The sequence below is a fragment of the Pristiophorus japonicus genome, chromosome 8 (genome assembly GCF_044704955.1).
Source record: "Pristiophorus japonicus isolate sPriJap1 chromosome 8, sPriJap1.hap1, whole genome shotgun sequence".
Lineage (NCBI taxonomy): Eukaryota > Metazoa > Chordata > Chondrichthyes > Pristiophoridae > Pristiophorus > Pristiophorus japonicus.
In genome coordinates, this window is record NC_091984.1 from 137484327 (window position 1) to 137504564 (window position 20238).

Sequence of the window (20238 nt, forward strand, 5' to 3'; positions counted from 1 at the left end):
GAGTGCTGCACTGTTGGTGGTGCTGTCTTTCGGATGAGATGTTAAACTGAGGCTCTGTCTGCTCTCTCAAGGTTATTCACGGTGTCCTGGGCCAATATTTATCATTCAATCAACATAACAAAAAAACTGATTATCTGATCCTTATCACGTTGCTGTTTGAGGGAGCTTGCTGTGCACAAATTGGTTGCCGCGTTTCCCACATTACAATAGTACTTCATTGACTGTAAAACGCTTTGAGACATCCGGTGATCATGAAAGGTGCTATATAAATCCAAGTGATGAGTCTTTTTCATTTTCTTTGAACATTTTTGTTTATTGGTATGAAAAGTATTGGAGACGAAAGTTCATGTGATGAAACCTCCAAGAATACATCCAATCAGAGTTGGCGACCCTTCTTGACACGGTCCATTGGCGGGGTGGGGGGTGCGAGCGGACGCCATGACACTTTCGCAGCCTTGGCCGGCGGCCCACACGTTTATGCAAAGACCGACAGTGGGCGTGCCAGGGTTTGCCCAACCCTGCCGGACGGTTTATCGCTGATCAGCACCATCAGCGGTTTCCCGCCACAGGTAGCATGTGATGCCAAACTGGCCCAAGTGTCTAGTTTTACTGGCCTCTGGTTCAGTCACACGGGCAGACCTCCCTGCTGGGTATACATGGCGATCGGCCATTTGGGGTACTGGATATTATTCTGGTCACCTGATGCCACTGCACTCGACTGGGACCAGCAGGGTCAATGGGGGGTGGGGGGAGGTGATTCCAGGATGCAGTCATTTAAGTTCGGAGGAAAGATTAAGGGAGTTGCGTTTTTTTTCTATGGATTTCGAGGTGGTGGAATGGCTTTCGAGATTACGAATAGCATTGACCAGGTTTGGTGCAAGTAGGTTGTTTGTTGTGGTGAAGGTGTCAGGTCCTAGGGTTCCATAGATTAAAGAGCAGGAGGTTGGGTGGAAGACGGGAGGGGGGGGAGAACGTTTATACCCAAAGGGCTGGGCTGAGTTACCAGGCAGGGCGTTGCGTAGGGTGTAAAAGACCGAGGGGTATAGTGACGCTGTTCCAGCTGCGGATTTTGGGGATGCAGTGACCCCATGCTGTGTTGGGGATGCAGTGACCCCATGCTGTGTTGGGGATGGAGTGACCCCATGCTGTACTGGGTGTGGAGTGACCCCATACCGTGTTGGGGACGGAATGACCCCATGCTGTACGGGGTGTGGAGTGACCCCATACCGTGTTGGGGACGGAATGACCCCATGCTGTACTGGGTGTGGAATGACCCCATACTGTGTTGAGGACGGAGTGACCCCACGCTGTACTGGGTGTGGAATGACCCCATGCTGTGTTGGGGACGAAGTGACCCCATGCTTACTGGATGTGGAGTGACCCCATGCTATGTTGAGGACGGCGTGACCCCATGCTGTACAGGGTATAGAGTAACCCCACGCTGTGTTGGGGACGGAGTGACCTCATACTGTGTTGGGGACGGAGTGACCCCACGCTGTGTTGGGGACGGAGTGACCCCATGCTGCGCTGGGTGTGGAGTGACCCCATGCTGCGCTGGGTGTGGAGTGACCCCATGATGCGCTGGGTGTGGAGTGACCCCATGCTGTGTTGGGTGTGGAGTGACCCCATGCTGTGTTGGGTGTGGAGTGACCCCATGCTGTGTTGGGTGTGGAGTGACCCCATGCAGTGTTGGTGATGGAGTGACCCCATGCTGTGTTGGTGATGGAGTGACCCCATGCTGTGTTGGGTGTGGAGTGACCCCATGCTGTGTTGGTGACGGAGTGACCCCATGCTGTACAGGGAGTGGAGTGAGCCCATGCTGTGTTGGGGACGGAGTGACCCCACGTTCTGTGTTGGGGATGGAGTGACCCCACGTTCTGTGTATGTCTGTGGAGTGACCCCACGTTCTGTGTGTGTGTGGAGTGACCCCACATTGTGTTGGGGACGGAGTGACTCCACGTGCTGTGTGTGTGTGGTGTAACCCCATGCTGTGTTGGGGACAGAGTGACCTCACGCTGTGTTGGGGACGGAGTGACCCCAAGTTCTGTGTGTGAGTGGAGTAACCCCATGCTGTGTTGGGGATGGAGTGACCGCACGTTGTGTTAGGGATGGAGTGACCCCACATTCTGTGTGTGAGTGGAGTAACCCCACGCTGTGTTGGGGACGGAGTGACCCCAAGTTCTGTGTGTGAGTGGAGTAACCCCATGCTGTGTTGGGGACGGAGTGACCCCACGTTCTGTGTGTGAGTGGAGTAACCCCATGCTGTGTTGGGGACGGAGTGACCCCACGTTCTGTGTGTGAGTGGAGTAATCCCATGCTGTGTTGGGGACGGAGTGACCCCACGTTCTGTGTGTGAGTGGAGTAACCCCATGCTGTGTTGGGGACGGAGTGACCCCACGTTCTGTGTGTGAGTGGAGTAACCCCATGCTGTGTTGGGGACGGAGTGACCCCACGTTCTGTGTGTGAGTGGAGTAACCCCATGCTGTGTTGGGGACGGAGTGACCCCACGTTCTGTGTGTGAGTGGAGTAACCCCATGCTGTGTTGGGGAACGGAGTGACCCCACGTTCTGTGTGTGTGGAGTGACGCCTATTTTCTTTTTCTCTAGATGAAGAAGTTGGCTCGCAGGCAGCAGCAACAGCAGCAGGACCAGCAGAACACCCAGCGACTGAACACAGGTTAGAGCAGGAAGCAGCGCAAACACAGCATGTCTGACGGGGTGTGATAGAGAAATATCGGTTCGCCTTTGAGGTGGGCGACCTTTCAACTCGTGGGCACCATGTCTACTCAGTGCAGATACAGCAGGACACAGAGCCGGTGTCTGACTCTGAACCAGAAGGGTCAATCGGGCGGCAATCGAACGAGGGAGGGCAGGGGGGCTTGACTGCTCCTCAGCAAATTTTGACTGACGGTACTGGTTTGAAGTGGGAAGTGGCAGCTGGACAGTGGGGGTGGGGAGGGGAGAAGGAATGAGTGGGGGTGCAAGATCAGCTGGGCCCAGAGAAGGCGGACGGCTGCAAGGTAAGCTGAGGAAGGAGGGTGCTGCATGGATCTCGTAGTTGGGGAGAGAGCTTGTGGGGGCTCAGAGCGGGTTAAAGTGCCACGGCCATCTCAAGCTGGAGTCCAGAGGAAGCTCGCCTGTGACAATTTAAGTGTATCTAGGGGTTAAGTCATGGCAGGAGAGCTCGGTCACATGATATGCTCCTCCTGTACCATGTGGAAACTGTGTGTGGGAAGTGTATCCGCCTCCAGCTCCTGACGGTCCGCGTTGCGGAATTGGAGCCGAGGATGGATTCACTCTGGAGCATCCACGATGCTGAGAATGACGTGAGTAGCACGTGTAGCGAGTTAGTCTTACCGCAGGTGAAGGGTCCACAGCCAGCGAGGGAATGGAAGACCAGCAGGAAGAGCAGTGCAAGGAAGGTAGTGCAGGGGTTCCCTGCGGTCATCCCCCTGCAAAACAGATACACCGTTTTGTGTATTGTTGAAGGGGATGACTCATCAGGGTTGGCACCATGGCTGGCTCTGCTGCACAGGAGGGCAGGAAAAAGAGTGGGAGAGCGATAGTGATAGGGGATTCGATTGTAAGGGGAATAGATAGGCGTTTCTGCGGCAGCAACCGCGACTCCAGGATGGTATGTTGCCTCCCTGGTGCAAGGGTCAAGGATGTCTCGGAGTGGGTGCAGGACATTCTGAAAAGGGAGGGTGAACAGCCAGTTCCTACGAGACGAATTTAAGGAGCTAGGAGCTAAATTAAAACGTAGGACCTCAAAAGTAGTAATCTCGGGATTGCTACCAGTGCCACTGCTAGTCAGAGTAGGAATCGCAGGATAGCTCAGATGAATACGTGGCTTGAGCAGTGGTGCAGTAGGGAGGGATTCAAATTCCTGGGGCATTGGAATCGGTTCTGGGGAGGTGGGACCAGTACAAACTGGACGGTCTGCACCTAGGCAGGACCGGAACCAATGTCCGAGGGGGAGTGTTTGCCAGTGCTGTTGGGGAGGAGTTAAACTAATATGGCAGGAGGATGGGAACCAATGCAGGTAGACAGAGGGAAACAAAAAGGAGACAAAAGCAAAAGACAGAAAGGAGATGAGTAAAAGTGGAGGGCAGAGAAACCCAAGGCAAAAAACAAAAAGAGCCACTGTATAGCAAAATTCTAAAGGATCAAAATGTAATAAAAAGGCAAGCATGAAAGCTCGGTGCCTCAATGCAAGGAGTATTCGGAACACAGGAGAGGGCTCCAGGCTAGTTAGAATGGGTGAGAGCTCAGATGAACAGGATCCCAAGAAAGAATGTAAAAGGCAGGAGGCAACAGAGCAGAGTAGCACTGGGGTAAGTGTAAACCACAAGGTGATAGGAAGGGACAATATGTATGAATATAAAGGGGCTGCAGGAGGGGTCAAAACTAAAGATCATGGTTTAAAAACTAGTATTAAAACACTCTACCTAAACGCACGCAGCATTGGAAATAAAGTAAATGAGTTGACGGCACAAATCATTACAAATGCGTATGATTTGGTAGCCATTACAGAAACGTGGTTGCAGGGTGGCCAAGACTGGGAATTAAACATGCAGGGGTATCTGACAATTCGGAAAGATAGACAAGAAGGGAAAGGAGGTGGGGTAGCTCTGTTAATAAAGGAAGATATCAAGGCAGTTGTGAGAGACGATATTGGCTCTAATGAACAAAATGTTGAATCATTGTGGATGGAGATTAGAGAAAGTAAGGGGAAAAAGTCACTGGTGGGCATAGTTTATAGGCCCCCAAATAATAACTTCATGGTGGGGCGGGCAATAATCAAGGGAATAATGGAGGCATGTGAAAAAGGAATGGCAGTAATCATGGGGGATTTTAACCTACATATCGATTGGTCAAATCAAATCGCACAGGGCAGCCTTGAGGAGGAATTCATAGAATGCATACGGGATTGTTTCTTAGAACAGTATGTTACAGGACCTATAAGGGAGCAAGCGATCTTAGATCTGGTCCTGTGTAATGAGACAGAAATAATAAACGATCTCCTAGTAAAAGATCCTCTCGGAATGAGTGATCACAATATGGTTGAATTTGTAATACAGATTGAGGGTGAGGAAGTAGTGTCTCAAACGAGCGTACTATGCTTAAACAAAGGGGACTACAGTGGGATGAGGGCAGAGTTGGCTAAAGTAGTCTAAACGGCGGCACAATTGAGGAACAGTGGAGGACTTTTAAGGAGCTCTTTCATAGTGCTCAACAAAAATATATTCCAGTGAAAAAGAAGGGCGGTAAGAGAAGGGATAACCAGCCGTGGATAACCAAGGAAATAAAGGAGAGTATCAAATTAAAAACCAATGCGTATAAGGTGGCCAAGGTTAGTGGGAAACTAGAAGATTGGGAAAATTTTAAACGACAGCAAAGAATGACTAAGAAAGCAATAAAGAAAGGAAAGATAGATTACGAAAGTAAACTTGTGCAAAACATAAAAACAGATAGTAAAAGCTTTTACAGATATATAAAACGGAAAAGAGTGACTAATGTAAATGTTGGTCCCTTAGAAGATGAGAAGGGGGATTTAATAATGGGAAATGTGGAAATGGCTGAGACCTTAAACAATTATTTTGCTTCGGTCTTCACAGTGGAAGACACAAAAACCATGCCATAAATTGCTGATCATAGGAATGTGGGAAGGGAAGACTTCGAGACAATCACTATCACAAGGGGGGTAGTGCTGGACAGGCTAATGGGACTCAAGATAGACAAGTCCCCTGGTCCTGATGAAATGCATCCCAGGTATTAAAAGAGATGGCGGAAGTTATAGCAGATGCATTCGTTATAATCTACCAAAATTCTCTGGACTCTGGGGAGGTACCAGCGGATTGGAAAGCAGCTAATGTAACGCCTCTGTTTAAAAAAGAGGGCAGATAAAAGGCAGATAACTATAGGCCAGTTAGTTTAACATCTGTAGTGGGGAAAATGCTTGAAGCTATCATTAAGGAAGAAATAGCGGGACATCTAGATAGGAATAGTGCAATCAAGCAGACGCAACATGGATTCATGAAGGAGAAATCATGTTTAACTAATTTACTGGAATTCTTTGAGGATATAACAAGCATGGTGGATAGAGGTGTACCGATGGATGTGGTGTATTTAGATTTCCAAACGCATTCGATAAGGTGCCACACTAAAGGTTACTGCAGAAGATAAAGGTATGCGGAGTCAGAGGAAATGTATTAGCATGGATCGAGAATTGGCTGGCTAACAGAAAGCAGAGAGTCGGGATAAATGGGTCCTTTTCGGGTTGGAAATCGGTGGTTAGTGGTGTGCCACAGGGATCGGTGCTGGGACCACAACTGTTTACAATATACATAGATGACCTGGAAGAGATGACACACAGAGTGTAGTGTAACAAAATTTGCAGATGACACAAAGATTAGTGGGAAAGCGGGTTGTGTAGAGGACACAGAGAGGCTGCAAAGAGATTTAGATAGGTTAAGCGAATGGGCTAAGGTTTGGCAGATGGAATACAATGTTGGAAAATGTGAGGTCATCCACCTTGGAAAAAAAAACAGTGAAAGGGAATATTATTTGAATGGGGAGAAATTACAACATGCTGCGTTGCAGAGGGACCTGGGGGTCCTTGTGCATGAATCCCAAAATGTTAGTTTGCAGGTGCAGCAGGTAATCAGGAAGGCGAATGGAATGTTGGCCTTCATTGCGAGAGGGATGGAGTACAAAAGCAGGGAGGTCCTGCTGCAACTGTATAGGGTATTGGTGAGGTCGCACCTGGAGTACTGCGTGCAGTTTTGGCCTCCTTACTTAAGGAAGGATATACTAGCTTTGGAGGGGGTACAGAGATGATTCACCAGGCTGATTCCGGAGATGAGGGGGTTACCTTATGATGATAGATTGAGTAGACTGGGTCTTTACTCGTTGGAGTTCAGAAGGATGAGGGGTGATCTTATAGAAACATTTAAAATAATGAAAGGGATAGACAAGATAGAGGCAGAGAGGTTGTTTCCATTGGTCGGGGAGACTAGAACTAGGAGGCACAGCCTCAAAATACGGGGGGAGCCAATTTAAAACTGAGTTGAGAGGGAATTTCTTTTCCCAGAGGGTTGTGAATCTGTGGAATTCTCTGCCCAAGGAAGCAGTTGAGGCTAGCTCATTGAATGTATTCAAATCACAGATAGATAGATTTTTAACCAATAAGGGAATTAAGGGTTACGGGGAGCGGGCGGGTAAGTGGAGCTGAGTCCACGGCCAGATCAGCCATGATCTTGTTGAATGGCGGAACAGGCTCGAGGGGCTAGATGGCCTACTCCTGTTTCTAATTCTTATGTTCTTATGTTCTTATGACTCAGTGGGTAGCACTCTTCACTCTGAGTCAGAAGGTTTTTTTTAACAAAAATATACTTTATTCAGATAAAATTTTCACAATACATTAGAAAATAGTTCAGTACCTTGCGGTCAGCAATTCCATACAATTCATTTGGATGCTGACAGCAGTTCCATACAATGCACTAGCGTGCATTTCATTTCAAGGTACAGTTTAGTGCAATCCGTAAATCATGTTACATGTAGTACTGTGCCAATAAGGGTGTTACATGGAACAGATGAGAACAGGTTTACATTACATTCCAGGATACATTTCAATACCAATTACATGTAGCACTATGCAGATGAAAGCAGTACACGGAACAGATGAGAATACATTTACATTTCTTTACAAGTTAACTAAACAGTGCAGAGACTTTCATTATATATGGCACAACACAGGTGTTTTTCAGTAAATGGTGCTCTATGTATACAAGCAGATTAACAAGTACAGCCTGAGGGGGGTCTGATTCCATCACCTGGGTTTACTGTGGCGGAAGGGCCTTAAACTGTGGCTCTTCCCCATCGTGCCTTTGCAGCGACTGCACCAACCTTTAGTGTGTCTCTCAGCACGTACTCCTGGACCTTGTATTGTGCCAGTCTGCAACACTCAGCCATGGACATCTCCTTGCTCTAGAAGACCAGCAAGTTTCGGGAAGACCAAAGTGCGTCTTTCACCGAGTTAATGGCCCTCCAGCAGCAGATGATGTCTGTCTCGGTGTGTGTCCCTGGGAACAGTCCGCAGAGCACAGAGTCCTGTATTATGGAACTGCTTGGGATGAACCTTGACAGCAACCACTGCATCTCCTTCCAGACCTGCCTTGCAAAGTGGCAGGTTGTGGGTTCAAGTCCCACTCCAGGGACTTGAGCACAAAAAAAATCCAGGCTGACACTTCAGTGCATTGCTGAGGGAGCACTGCACTGTCGGAGGTGCCGTCTTTCGGATGCGATGTTAAACCGAGGCCCCCGTCTGCCCTCTCGGGTGTATGTAAAAGATCCCATGGCACTATTTCGAAGAAGAGCAGGGGAGTTAGCCCCGATGTCCTGGCCAATATTTATCCCTTAATCAACATAACAAAAAAAAACAGATTATCTGGTCATTATCACATTGCTGTTTGTGGGAGCTTGCTGTGCGAAAATCGGCTGCCGTGTTTCCTACATTACAACAGTGACTGCACTCCAAAAGTACTTCATTGGCTGTAAAGCGCTTTGAGAAGTCAGATGGCCGTGAAAGGCGCTATATAAATGCAAGTCTTTCTTTCTTCTTTCCAAAACTAGCGCCGTTCAAGCAGGGATTGGGCCGGAACCGAGACCTTGTATTTTAATTGCTCCTACTAATTGGGGGTGGGGCAGAGTCAGGAGCCCCAGCTCACAACTTAACGCACGTCGCTCAATCCCTGAACCCCCAACCTGAGGCTGGGGGGAGGGGGAATGGGGTTTTACCCCGCTTCCTGAGTCATTTATTAAAATTCAAGCAGGGACCAAAGAATTCTGTACCAAGCTATTGTTGCAGTTACTGCTGGACCCAGTCAGGTTATACTTAAACTCTGCTGCAGAAGATTCCAGGAAGAGAAGATCATAAACACTGAGCTGTTGTGTAAAATCAATGTTCTAGACACCAGTGCCTATTAGCGATCCTCATAATTCTGCAATGAACTCCGGTTCCCTTCCTAGGCTCGCTGTCTTTGGTTATTGAAAACTACACGCGCGGACGTCAGCCGTTCAATTCAGTATGTTTCTGCTGCTTGCTGCGTGAGGAGTCTGGGTGTGGGGAGTCTGGGTGTGGGGAGTCTGGGTGTGGGGAGTCTGGGTGTGGGGAGTCTGGGTGTGGGGAGTCTGGGTGTGGATAGTCTGGGTGTGAGGAGTCTGGGTGTGGATAGTCTGAGTGTGGGGAGTGTGGGTGTGGGGGGTGTGGGTGTGGGGAGTCTGGGTGTGGATAGTCTGGGTGTGAGGAGTCTGGGTGTGGGGAGTCTGGGTGTGGGGAGTCTGGGTGTGGATAGTCTGGGTGTGAGGAGTCTGGGTGTGGATAGTCTGAGTGTGGGGAGTGTGGGTGTGGGGGGTGTGGGTGTGGGGAGTCTGGGTGTGGATAGTCTGGGTGTGAGGAGTCTGGGTGTGGGGAGTCTGGGTGTGGGGAGTCTGGGTGTGGATAGTCTGGGTGTGGATAGTCTGGGTGTGAGGAGTCTGGGTGTGGATAGTCTGAGTGTGGGGAGTGTGGGTGTGGGGGGTGTGGGTGTGGGGAGTCTGGGTGTGGATAGTCTGGGTGTGGCGAGTCTGGGTGTGGATAGTCTGGGTGTGGGGAGTCTGGGTGTGGATAGTCTGGGTGTGGGGAGTGTGGGTGTGGGGAGTGTGGGTGTGGGGAGTGTGGATGTGGATAGTCTGGGTGTGGGGAGTGTGGGTGTGGGGAGTGTGGGTGTGAGGAGTCTGGGTGTGGGGAGTCTGGGTGTGGGGAGTCTGGGTGTGGGGAGTGTGGGTGTGGGGAGTCTGGGTGTGGGGAGTCTGGGTGTGGGGAGTCTGGGTGTGGGGAGTCTGGATGTGGGGAGTCTGGATGTGGGGAGTCTGGATGTGGGGAGTCTGGGTGTGGGGAGTCTGGGTGTGGGGAGTCTGGGTGTGGATAGTCTGGGTGTGGATAGTCTGGGTGTGAGGAGTCTGGGTGTGGATAGTCTGGGTTTGGGGAGTGTGGGTGTGGGGGGTGTGGGTGTGGGGAGTCTGGGTGTGGATAGTCTGGGTGTGGCGAGTCTGGGTGTGAGGAGTGTGGGTGTGGATAGTCTGGGTGTGGATAGTCTGGGTGTGGATAGTCTGGGTGTGGGGAGTGTGGGTGTGGGGAGTGTGGGTGTGGATAGTCTGGGTGTGAGGAGTCTGGGTGTGGATAGTCTGGGTGTGGGGAGTGTGGGTGTGGGGAGTGTGGGTGTGGATAGTCTGGGTGTGGGGAGTGTGGGTGTGGGGAGTGTGGGTGTGGGGAGTGTGGGTGTGGGGAGTGTGGGTGTGGATAGTGTGGGTGTGGGGAGTCTGGGTGTGGGGAGTCTGGGTGTGGGGAGTGTGGATAGTCTGGGTGTGGGGAGTCTGGGTGTGAGGAGTGTGGGTGTGAATAATCTGGGTGTGGATAGTCTGGGTGTGGGGAGTGTGGGTGTGGGGTGTCTGGGTGTGGGGAGTGTGGGTGTGGGGAGTCTGGGTGTGGGGAGTCTGGGTGTGGGGAGTCTGGATGTGGGGAGTCTGGGTGTGGGGAGTCTGGGTGTGGGGAGTCTGGGTGTGGGGAGTCTGGGTGTGGGGACTGTGGGTGTGGACAGTCTGGGTGTGGGGAGTGTGGGTGTGGGGAGTCTGGGTGTGGGGAGTCTGGGTGTGGATAGTCTGGGTGTGGGGAGTCTGGGTGTGGGGAGTCTGGGTGTGAGGAGTCTGGATGTAGATAGTCTGGGTGTGGGGAGTCTGGATGTGGGGAGTCCGGATGTGGGGAGTCTGGGTGTGGACAGTCTGGGTGTGGGGAGTTTGGGTGTGGATAGTCTGGGTGTGGGGAGTCTGGGTGTGGATAGTCTGGGTGTGGGGAGTCTGGGTGTGGACAGCCTGGGTGTGGGTAGTCTGGGTGTGAGGAGTCTGGATGTAGATAGTCTGGGTGTGGGGAGTCTGGATGTGGGGAGTCCGGATGTGGGGAGTCTGGGTGTGGATAGTCTGGGTCTGGATAGTCTGGGTGTGGGGAGTCTGGGTGTGGATAGTCTGGGTGTGGGGAGTCTGGGTGTGTACAGTCTGGGTGTGGGGAGTCTGGGTGTGAGGAGTCTGGATGTAGATAGTCTGGGTGTGGGGAGTCTGGATGTGGGGAGTCTGGATGTGGGGAGTCTGGGTGTGGATAGTCTGGGTGTGGGGAGTCTGGGTGTGGATAGTCTGGGTGTGGGGAGTCTGGGTGTGGACAGTCTGGGTGTGGGGAGTCTGGGTGTGGGGAGTCTGGGTGTGGGGAGTCTGGGTGTGGATAGTCTGGGTGTGGGGAGTCTGGGTGTGGATAGTCTGGGTGTGGATAGTCTGGGTGTGGATAGTCTGGGTGTGGGGAGTCTGGGTGTGGGGAGTCTGGGGCTGGATAGTCTGGGAGTGGGGAGTCTGGGTGTGGGGAGTCTGGGTGTGAGGAATCTGGATATAGATAGTCTGGGTTTGGGGAGTCTGGATGTGGGGAGTCTGGGTGTGGATAGTCTGGGTGTGGGAAGTCTGGGTGTGGGGAGTCTGGGTGTGGATAGTCTGGGTGTGGGGAGTCTGGGTGTGGACAGTCTGGGTGTGGGGAGTCTGGGTGTGAGGAGTCTGGATGTAGATAGTCTGGGTGTGGGGAGTGTGGGTGTGGGGAGTGTGGGTGTGGATAGTCTGGGTGTGGGGAGTGTGGGTGTGGGGAGTGTGGGTGTGGATAGTGTGGGTGTGGGGAGTCTGGGTGTGGATAGTCTGGGTGTGGGGAGTGTGGATAGTCTGGGTGTGGGGAGTCTGGGTGTGAGGAGTCTGGGTGTGGGGAGTCTGGGTGTGGGTGTCTGGGTGTGGGGAGTCTGGGTGTGGGGAGTCTGGGTGTGGGGAGTCTGGGTGTGGGGAGTCTGGGTGTGGGGAGTCTGGGTGTGGGGAGTCTGGGTGTGGGGAGTCTGGGTGTGGGGAGTCTGGGTGTGAGGAGTCTGGGTGTGGGGAGTCTGGGTGTGGGGAGTCTGGGTGTGAGGAGTCTGGGTGTGGGGAGTCTGGGTGTGGGGAGTCTGGGTGTGGATAGTCTGGGTGTGGATAGTCTGGGTGTGAGGAGTCTGGCTGTGGATAGTCTGGGTTTGGGGAGTGTGGGTGTGGGGAGTCAGGGTGTGGATAGTCTGGGTGTGGGGAGTGTGGATAGTCTGGGTGTGGGGAGTCTGGGTGTGAGGAGTCTGGGTGTGGGGAGTCTGGGTGTGGGGAGTCTGGGTGTGGGGAGTGTGGGTGTGGGGAGTCTGGGTGTGGGGAGTCTGGGTGTGGGGAGTCTGGGTGTGGGGAGTCTGGATGTGGGGAGTCTGGATGTGGGGAGTCTGGATGTGGGGAGTCTGGGTGTGGGGAGTCTGGGTGTGGGGAGTCTGGGTGTGGATAGTCTGGGTGTGGATAGTCTGGGTGTGAGGAGTCTGGGTGTGGATAGTCTGGGTTTGGGGAGTGTGGGTGTGGGGGGTGTGGGTGTGGGGAGTCTGGGTGTGGATAGTCTGGGTGTGGCGAGTCTGGGTGTGAGGAGTGTGGGTGTGGATAGTCTGGGTGTGGATAGTCTGGGTGTGGATAGTCTGGGTGTGGGGAGTGTGGGTGTGGGGAGTGTGGGTGTGGATAGTCTGGGTGTGAGGAGTCTGGGTGTGGATAGTCTGGGTGTGGGGAGTGTGGGTGTGGGGAGTGTGGGTGTGGATAGTCTGGGTGTGGGGAGTCTGGGTGTGGGGAGTCTGGGTGTGGGGAGTGTGGGTGTGGGGAGTCTGGGTGTGGGGAGTCTGGGTGTGGGGAGTCTGGGTGTGGGGAGTCTGGATGTGGGGAGTCTGGATGTGGGGAGTCTGGATGTGGGGAGTCTGGGTGTGGGGAGTCTGGGTGTGGGGAGTCTGGGTGTGGATAGTCTGGGTGTGGATAGTCTGGGTGTGGATAGTCTGGGTGTGGGGAGTCTGGGTGTGGGGAGTCTGGGGCTGGATAGTCTGGGAGTGGGGAGTCTGGGTGTGGGGAGTCTGGGTGTGAGGAATCTGGATATAGATAGTCTGGGTTTGGGGAGTCTGGATGTGGGGAGTCTGGGTGTGGATAGTCTGGGTGTGGGAAGTCTGGGTGTGGGGAGTCTGGGTGTGGATAGTCTGGGTGTGGGGAGTCTGGGTGTGGACAGTCTGGGTGTGGGGAGTCTGGGTGTGAGGAGTCTGGATGTAGATAGTCTGGGTGTGGGGAGTGTGGGTGTGGGGAGTGTGGGTGTGGATAGTCTGGGTGTGGGGAGTGTGGGTGTGGGGAGTGTGGGTGTGGATAGTGTGGGTGTGGGGAGTCTGGGTGTGGATAGTCTGGGTGTGGGGAGTGTGGATAGTCTGGGTGTGGGGAGTCTGGGTGTGAGGAGTCTGGGTGTGGGGAGTCTGGGTGTGGGTGTCTGGGTGTGGGGAGTCTGGGTGTGGGGAGTCTGGGTGTGGGGAGTCTGGGTGTGGGGAGTCTGGGTGTGGGGAGTCTGGGTGTGGGGAGTCTGGGTGTGGGGAGTCTGGGTGTGGGGAGTCTGGGTGTGAGGAGTCTGGGTGTGGGGAGTCTGGGTGTGGGGAGTCTGGGTGTGAGGAGTCTGGGTGTGGGGAGTCTGGGTGTGGGGAGTCTGGGTGTGGATAGTCTGGGTGTGGATAGTCTGGGTGTGAGGAGTCTGGCTGTGGATAGTCTGGGTTTGGGGAGTGTGGGTGTGGGGAGTCTGGGTGTGGGGGTTGTGGGTGTGGGGAGTCTGGGTGTGGATAGTCTGGGTGTGGGGAGTCTGGGTGTGGGGAGTCTGGGTGTGGGGAGTCTGGGTGTGGCGAGTCTGGGTGGGGCGAGTCTGGGTTCGGGGAGTCTGGGTGTGGATAGTCTGGGTGTGGGGAGTCTGGGTGTGAGGAGTCTGGGTGTGGGGAGTCTGGGTGTGGGGAGTCTGGGTGTGGATAGTCTGGGTGTGGATAGTCTGGGTGTGAGGAGTCTGGGTGTGGATAGTCTGGGTGTGGGGAGTGTGGGTGTGGGGGGTGTGGGTGTGGGGAGTCTGGGTGTGGATAGTCTGGGTGTGGCGAGTCTGGGTGTGGAGAGTCTGGGTGTGGGGAGTCCGGGTGTGGGGAGTCTGGGTGTGGCGAGTCTGGGTGTGGGGAGTCTGGATGTGGGGAGTCTGGATGTGGGGAGTCTGGATGTGGGGAGTCTGGGTGTGGGGAGTCTGGGTGTGGGGAGTCTGGGTGTGGGGAGTCTGGGTGTGGATAGTCTGGGTGTGGATAGTCTGGGTGTGAGGAGTCTGGGTGTGGATAGTCTGGGTTTGGGGAGTGTGGGTGTGGGGGGTGTGGGTGTGGGGAGTCTGGGTGTGGATAGTCTGGGTGTGGCGAGTCTGGGTGTGAGGAGTGTGGGTGTGGATAGTCTGGGTGTGGATAGTCTGGGTGTGGATAGTCTGGGTGTGGGGAGTGTGGGTGTGGGGAGTGTGGGTGTGGATAGTCTGGGTGTGAGGAGTCTGGGTGTGGATAGTCTGGGTGTGGGGAGTGTGGGTGTGGGGAGTGTGGGTGTGGATAGTCTGGGTGTGGGGAGTGTGGGTGTGGGGAGTGTGGGTGTGGGGAGTGTGGGTGTGGGGAGTGTGGGTGTGGATAGTCTGGGTGTGGGGAGTCTGGGTGTGGGGAGTCTGGGTGTGGGGAGTGTGGATAGTCTGGGTGTGGGGAGTCTGGGTGTGAGGAGTGTGGGTGTGAATAATCTGGGTGTGGATAGTCTGGGTGTGGGGAGTGTGGGTGTGGGGAGTCTGGGTGTGGATAGTCTGGGTGTGGGGAGTGTGGGTGTGGGGAGTCTGGGTGTGGGGAGTCTGGGTGTGGGGAGTCTGGGTGTGGGGAGTCTGGATGTGGGGAGTCTGGGTGTGGGGAGTCTGGGTGTGGGGAGTCTAGGTGTGGGGAGTCTGGGTGTGGGGAGTGTGGGTGTGGACAGTCTGGGTGTGGGGAGTGTGGGTGTGGGGAGTCTGGGTGTGGGGAGTCTGGGTGTGGATAGTCTGGGTGTGGGGAGTCTGGGTGTGGGGAGTCTGGGTGTGAGGAGTCTGGATGTAGATAGTCTGGGTGTGGGGAGTCTGGATGTGGGGAGTCCGGATGTGGGGAGTCTGGGTGTGGACAGTCTGGGTGTGGGGAGTTTGGGTGTGGATAGTCTGGGTGTGGGGAGTCTGGGTGTGGATAGTCTGGGTGTGGGGAGTCTGGGTGTGGACAGCATGGGTGTGGGGAGTCTGGGTGTGAGGAGTCTGGATGTAGATAGTCTGGGTGTGGGGAGTCTGGATGTGGGGAGTCCGGATGTGGGGAGTCTGGGTGTGGATAGTCTGGGTCTGGATAGTCTGGGTGTGGGGAGTCTGGGTGTGGATAGTCTGGGTGTGGGGAGTCTGGGTGTGTACAGTCTGGGTGTGGGGAGTCTGGGTGTGAGGAGTCTGGATGTAGATAGTCTGGGTGCGGGGAGTCTGGATGTGGGGAGTCTGGATGTGGGGAGTCTGGGTGTGGATAGTCTGGGTGTGGGGAGTCTGGGTGTGGATAGTCTGGGTGTGGGGAGTCTGGGTGTGGCGAGTCTGGGTGTGGATAGTCTGGGTGTGGGGAGTCTGGGTGTGGATAGTCTGGGTGTGGGGAGTGTGGGTGTGGGGAGTGTGGCTGTGGGGAGTGTGGGTGTGGATAGTCTGGGTGTGGGGAGTGTGGGTGTGGGGAGTGTGGGTGTGGATAGTGTGGGTGTGGGGAGTCTGGGTGTGGATAGTCTGGGTGTGGGGAGTGTGGATAGTCTGGGTGTGGGGAGTCTGGGTGTGAGGAGTCTGGGTGTGGGGAGTCTGGGTGTGGGGAGTCTGGGTGTGGGGAGTGTGGGTGTGGGGAGTCTGGGTGTGGGGAGTCTGGGTGTGGGGAGTCTGGCTGTGGGGAGTCTGGGTGTGGATAGTCTGGGTGTGGATAGTCTGGGTGTGAGGAGTGTGGGTGTGGATAGTCTGGGTTTGGGGAGTGTGGGTGTGGGGGGTGTGGGTGTGGGGAGTCTGGGTGTGGATAGTCTGGGTGTGGCGAGTCTGGGTGTGAGGAGTGTGGGTGTGGATAGTCTGGGTGTGGATAGTCTGGGTGTGGGGAGTGTGGGTGTGGGGAGTGTGGGTGTGGATAGTCTGGGTGTGAGGAGTCTGGGTGTGGATAGTCTGGGTGTGGGGAGTGTGGGTGTGGGGAGTGTGGGTGTGGATAGTCTGGGTGTGGGGAGTGTGGGTGTGGGGAGTGTGGGTGTGGGGAGTGTGGGTGTGGATAGTGTGGGTGTGGGGAGTCTGGGTGTGGGGAGTCTGGGTGTGGGGAGTGTGGATAGTCTGGGTGTGGGGAGTCTGGGTGTGAGGAGTGTGGGTGTGAATAATCTGGGTGTGGATAGTCTGGGTGTGGGGAGTCTGGGTGTGGGGAGTCTGGGTGTGGGGAGTCTGGGTGTGGGGAGTCTGGATGTGGGGAGTCTGGGTGTGGGGAGTCTGGGTGTGGGGAGTCTGGGTGTGGGGAGTCTGGGTGTGCGGAGTGTGGGTGTGGACAGTCTGGGTGTGGGGAGTGTGGGTGTGGGGAGTCTGGGTGTGGGGAGTCTGGGTGTGGATAGTCTGGGTGTGGGGAGTCTGGGTGTGGGGAGTCTGGGTGTGAGGAGTCTGGATGTAGATAGTCTGGGTGTGGGGAGTCTGGATGTGGGGAGTCCGGATGTGGGGAGTCTGGGTGTGGACAGTCTGGGTGTGGGGAGTTTGGGTGTGGATAGTCTGGGTGTGGGGAGTCTGGGTGTGGATAGTCTGGGTGTGGAGTCTGGGTGTGGACAGCCTGGGTGTGGGGAGTCTGGGTGTGAGGAGTCTGGATGTAGATATTCTAGGTGTGGGGAGTCTGGATGTGGGGAGTCCGGATGTGGGGAGTGTGGGTGTAGATAGTCTGGGTCTGGATAGTCTGGGTGTGGGGAGTCTGGGTGTGTATAGTCTGGGTGTGGGGAGACTGGGTGTGTACAGTCTGGGTGTGGGGAGTCTGGGTGTGAGGAGTCTGGATGTAGATAGTCTGGGTGTGGGGAGTCTGGAAGTGGGGAGTCTGGATGTGGGGAGTCTGGGTGTGGACAGTTTGGGTGTGGGGAGTCTGGGTGTGGGGAGTCTGGGTGTGGGGAGTCTGGGTGTGGATAGTCTGGGTGTGGGGAGTCTGGGTGTGGACAGTTTGGGTGTGGGGAGTCTGGGTGTGGGGAGTCTGGGTGTGGGGAGTCTGGGTGTGGATAGTCTGGGTGTGGGGAGTCTGGGTGTGGATAGTGTGGGTGTGGATAGTCTGGGTGTGGATAGTCTGGGTGTGGGGAGTCTGGGTGTGGGGAGTCTGGGGCTGGATAGTCTGGGAGTGGGGAGTCTGGGTGTGGGGAGTCTGGGTGTGAGGAATCTGGATATAGATAGTCTGGGTTTGGGGAGTCTGGATGTGGGGAGTCTGGGTGTGGATAGTCTGGGTGTGGGAAGTCTGGGTGTGGGGAGTCTGGGTGTGGATAGTCTGGGTGTGGGGAGTCTGGGTGTGGACAGTCTGGGTGTGGGGAGTCTGGGTGTGAGGAGTCTGGATGTAGATAGTCTGGGTGTGGGGAGTGTGGGTGTGGGGAGTGTGGGTGTGGACAGTCTGGGTGTGGGGAGTGTGGGTGTGGGGAGTGTGGGTGTGGATAGTGTGGGTGTGGGGAGTCTGGGTGTGGATAGTCTGGGTGTGGGGAGTGTGGATAGTCTGGGTGTGGGGAGTCTGGGTGTGAGGAGTCTGGGTGTGGGGAGTCTGGGTGTGGGTGTCTGGGTGTGGGGAGTCTGGGTGTGGGGAGTCTGGGTGTGGGGAGTCTGGGTGTGGGGAGTCTGGGTGTGGGGAGTCTGGGTGTGGAGAGTCTGGGTGTGGGGAGTCTGGGTGTGAGGAGTCTGGGTGTGGGGAGTCTGGGTGTGGGGAGTCTGGGTGTGAGGAGTCTGGGTGTGGGGAGTCTGGGTGTGGGGAGTCTGGGTGTGGGGAGTCTGGGTGTGGGGAGTCTGGGTGTGAGGAGTCTGGGTGTGGGGAGTCTGGGTGTGGGGAGTCTGGGTGTGGGGAGTGTGGGTGTGGGGAGTCTGGGTGTGGGGAGTCTGGGTGTGGGGAGTCTGGGTGTGGATAGTCTGGGTGTGGATAGTCTGGGTGTGAGGAGTCTGGCTGTGGATAGTCTGGGTTTGGGGAGTGTGGGTGTGGGGAGTCTGGGTGTGGGGGTTGTGGGTGTCGGGAGTGTGGGTGTGGAGAGTCTGGGTGTGGGGAGTCTGGGTGTGGATAGTCTGGATGTGGCGAGTCTGGGTGTGGGGAGTCTGGGTTCGGGGAGTCTGGGTGTGGGGAGTCTGGGTGTGGATAGTCTGGATGTGGCGAGTCTGGGTGGGGGGAGTCTGGGTTCGGGGAGTCTGGGTGTGTATAGTCTGGGTGTGGGGAGTCTGGGTGTGAGGAGTCTGGGTGTGGGGAGTCTGGGTGTGGATAGTCTGGGTGTGGGGAGTCTGGGTGTGGATAGTCTGGGTGTGGGGAGTGTGGGTGTGGGGGGAGTGGGTATGGGGAGTCTGGGTATGGATAGTCTGAGTGTGGCGAGTCTGGGTGTGGATAGTCTGGGTGTGGGGAGTCTGGGTGTAGATAGTCTGGGTGTGGGGAGTGTGGGTGTGGGGAGTGTGGGTGTGGATAGTCTGGGTGTGGGGAGTGTGGGTGTGGGGAGTGTGGGTGTGGGGAGTGTGGGTGTGGATAGTGTGGGTGTGGGGAGTCTGGGTGTGGATAGTCTGGGTGTGGGGAGTGTGGATAGTCTGGGTGTGGGGAGTCTGGGTGTGAGGAGTCTGGGTGTGGGGAGTCTGGGTGTGGGGAGTCTGGGTGTGGGGAGTCTGGGTGTGGGGAGTGTGGTTGTGGGGAGTCTGGGTGTGGGGAGTCTGGGTGTGGGGAGTCTGGATGTGGGGAGTCTGGATGTGGGGAGTCTGGGTGTGGGGAGTCTGGGTGTGGGGAGTCTGGGTGTGGATAGTCTGGGTGTGGATAGTCTGGGTGTGAGGAGTCTGGGTGTGGATAGTCTGGGTGTGGGGAGTGTGGGTGTGGGGGGTGTGGGTGTGGGGAGTCTGGGTGTGGATAGTCTGGGTGTGGCGAGTCTGGGTGTGGATAGTCTGCGTGTGGGGAGTCTGGGTGTGGGGAGTCTGGGTGTGGGGAGTCTGGGTGTGAGGAGTGTGGGTGTGGATAGTCTGGGTGTGGATAGTCTGCGTGTGGGGAGTCTGGGTGTGGGGAGTCTGGGTGTGGGGAGTCTGGGTGTGAGGAGTGTGGGTGTGGATAGTCTGGGTATGGATAGTCTGGGTGTGGATAGTCTGGGTGTGGGGAGTCTGGGTGTGAGGAGTCTGGATGTAGATAGTCTGGGTGTGGGGAGTCTGGATGTGGGGAGTCCGGATGTGGGGAGTCTGGGTGTGGACAGTCTGGGTGTGGGGAGTTTGGGTGTGGATAGTCTGGGTGTGGGGAGTCTGGGTGTGGATAGTCTGGGTGTGGAGTCTGGGTGTGGACAGCCTGGGTGTGGGGAGTCTGGGTGTGAGGAGTCTGGATGTAGATATTCTAGGTGTGGGGAGTCTGGATGTGGGGAGTCCGGATGTGGGGAGTGTGGGTGTAGATAGTCTGGGTCTGGATAGTCTGGGTGTGGGGAGTCTGGGTGTGTATAGTCTGGGTGTGGGGAGACTGGGTGTGTACAGTCTGGGTGTGGGGAGTCTGGGTGTGAGGAGTCTGGATGTAGATAGTCTGGGTGTGGGGAGTCTGGAAGTGGGGAGTCTGGATGTGGGGAGTCTGGGTGTGGATAGTCTGGGTGTGGGGAGTCTGGGTGTGGATAGTCTGGGTGTGGGGAGTCTGGGTGTGGACAGTTTGGGTGTGGGGAGTCTGGGTGTGGGGAGTCTGGGTGTGGGGAGTCTGGGTGTGGATAGTCTGGGTGTGGGGAGTCTGGGTGTGGATAGTGTGGGTGTGGATAGTCTGGGTGTGGATAGTCTGGGTGTGGGGAGTCTGGGTGTGGGGAGTCTGGGGCTGGATAGTCTGGGAGTGGGGAGTCTGGGTGTGGGGAGTCTGGGTGTGAGGAATCTGGATATAGATAGTCTGGGTTTGGGGAGTCTGGATGTGGGGAGTCTGGGTGTGGATAGTCTGGGTGTGGGAAGTCTGGGTGTGGGGAGTCTGGGTGTGGATAGTCTGGGTGTGGGGAGTCTGGGTGTGGACAGTCTGGGTGTGGGGAGTCTGGGTGTGAGGAGTCTGGATGTAGATAGTCTGGGTGTGGGGAGTGTGGGTGT

At 55.5% G+C, this 20238-nt stretch overlaps 1 protein-coding gene across 1 annotated transcript in view; it reads left to right on the forward strand.

Moving 5' to 3' along the window:
• The window catches only part of LOC139269167 (LIM homeobox transcription factor 1-alpha-like), a 495303-nt gene that overhangs the window by 437031 nt on the left and 38034 nt on the right, over positions 1-20238 (forward strand). Inside the window, exon 8 of the mRNA XM_070888268.1 lies at positions 2607-2676. Within this exon, the coding sequence (XP_070744369.1) occupies positions 2607-2676 (70 nt within the window). The remainder of the gene's footprint in view (positions 1-2606; positions 2677-20238) is intronic.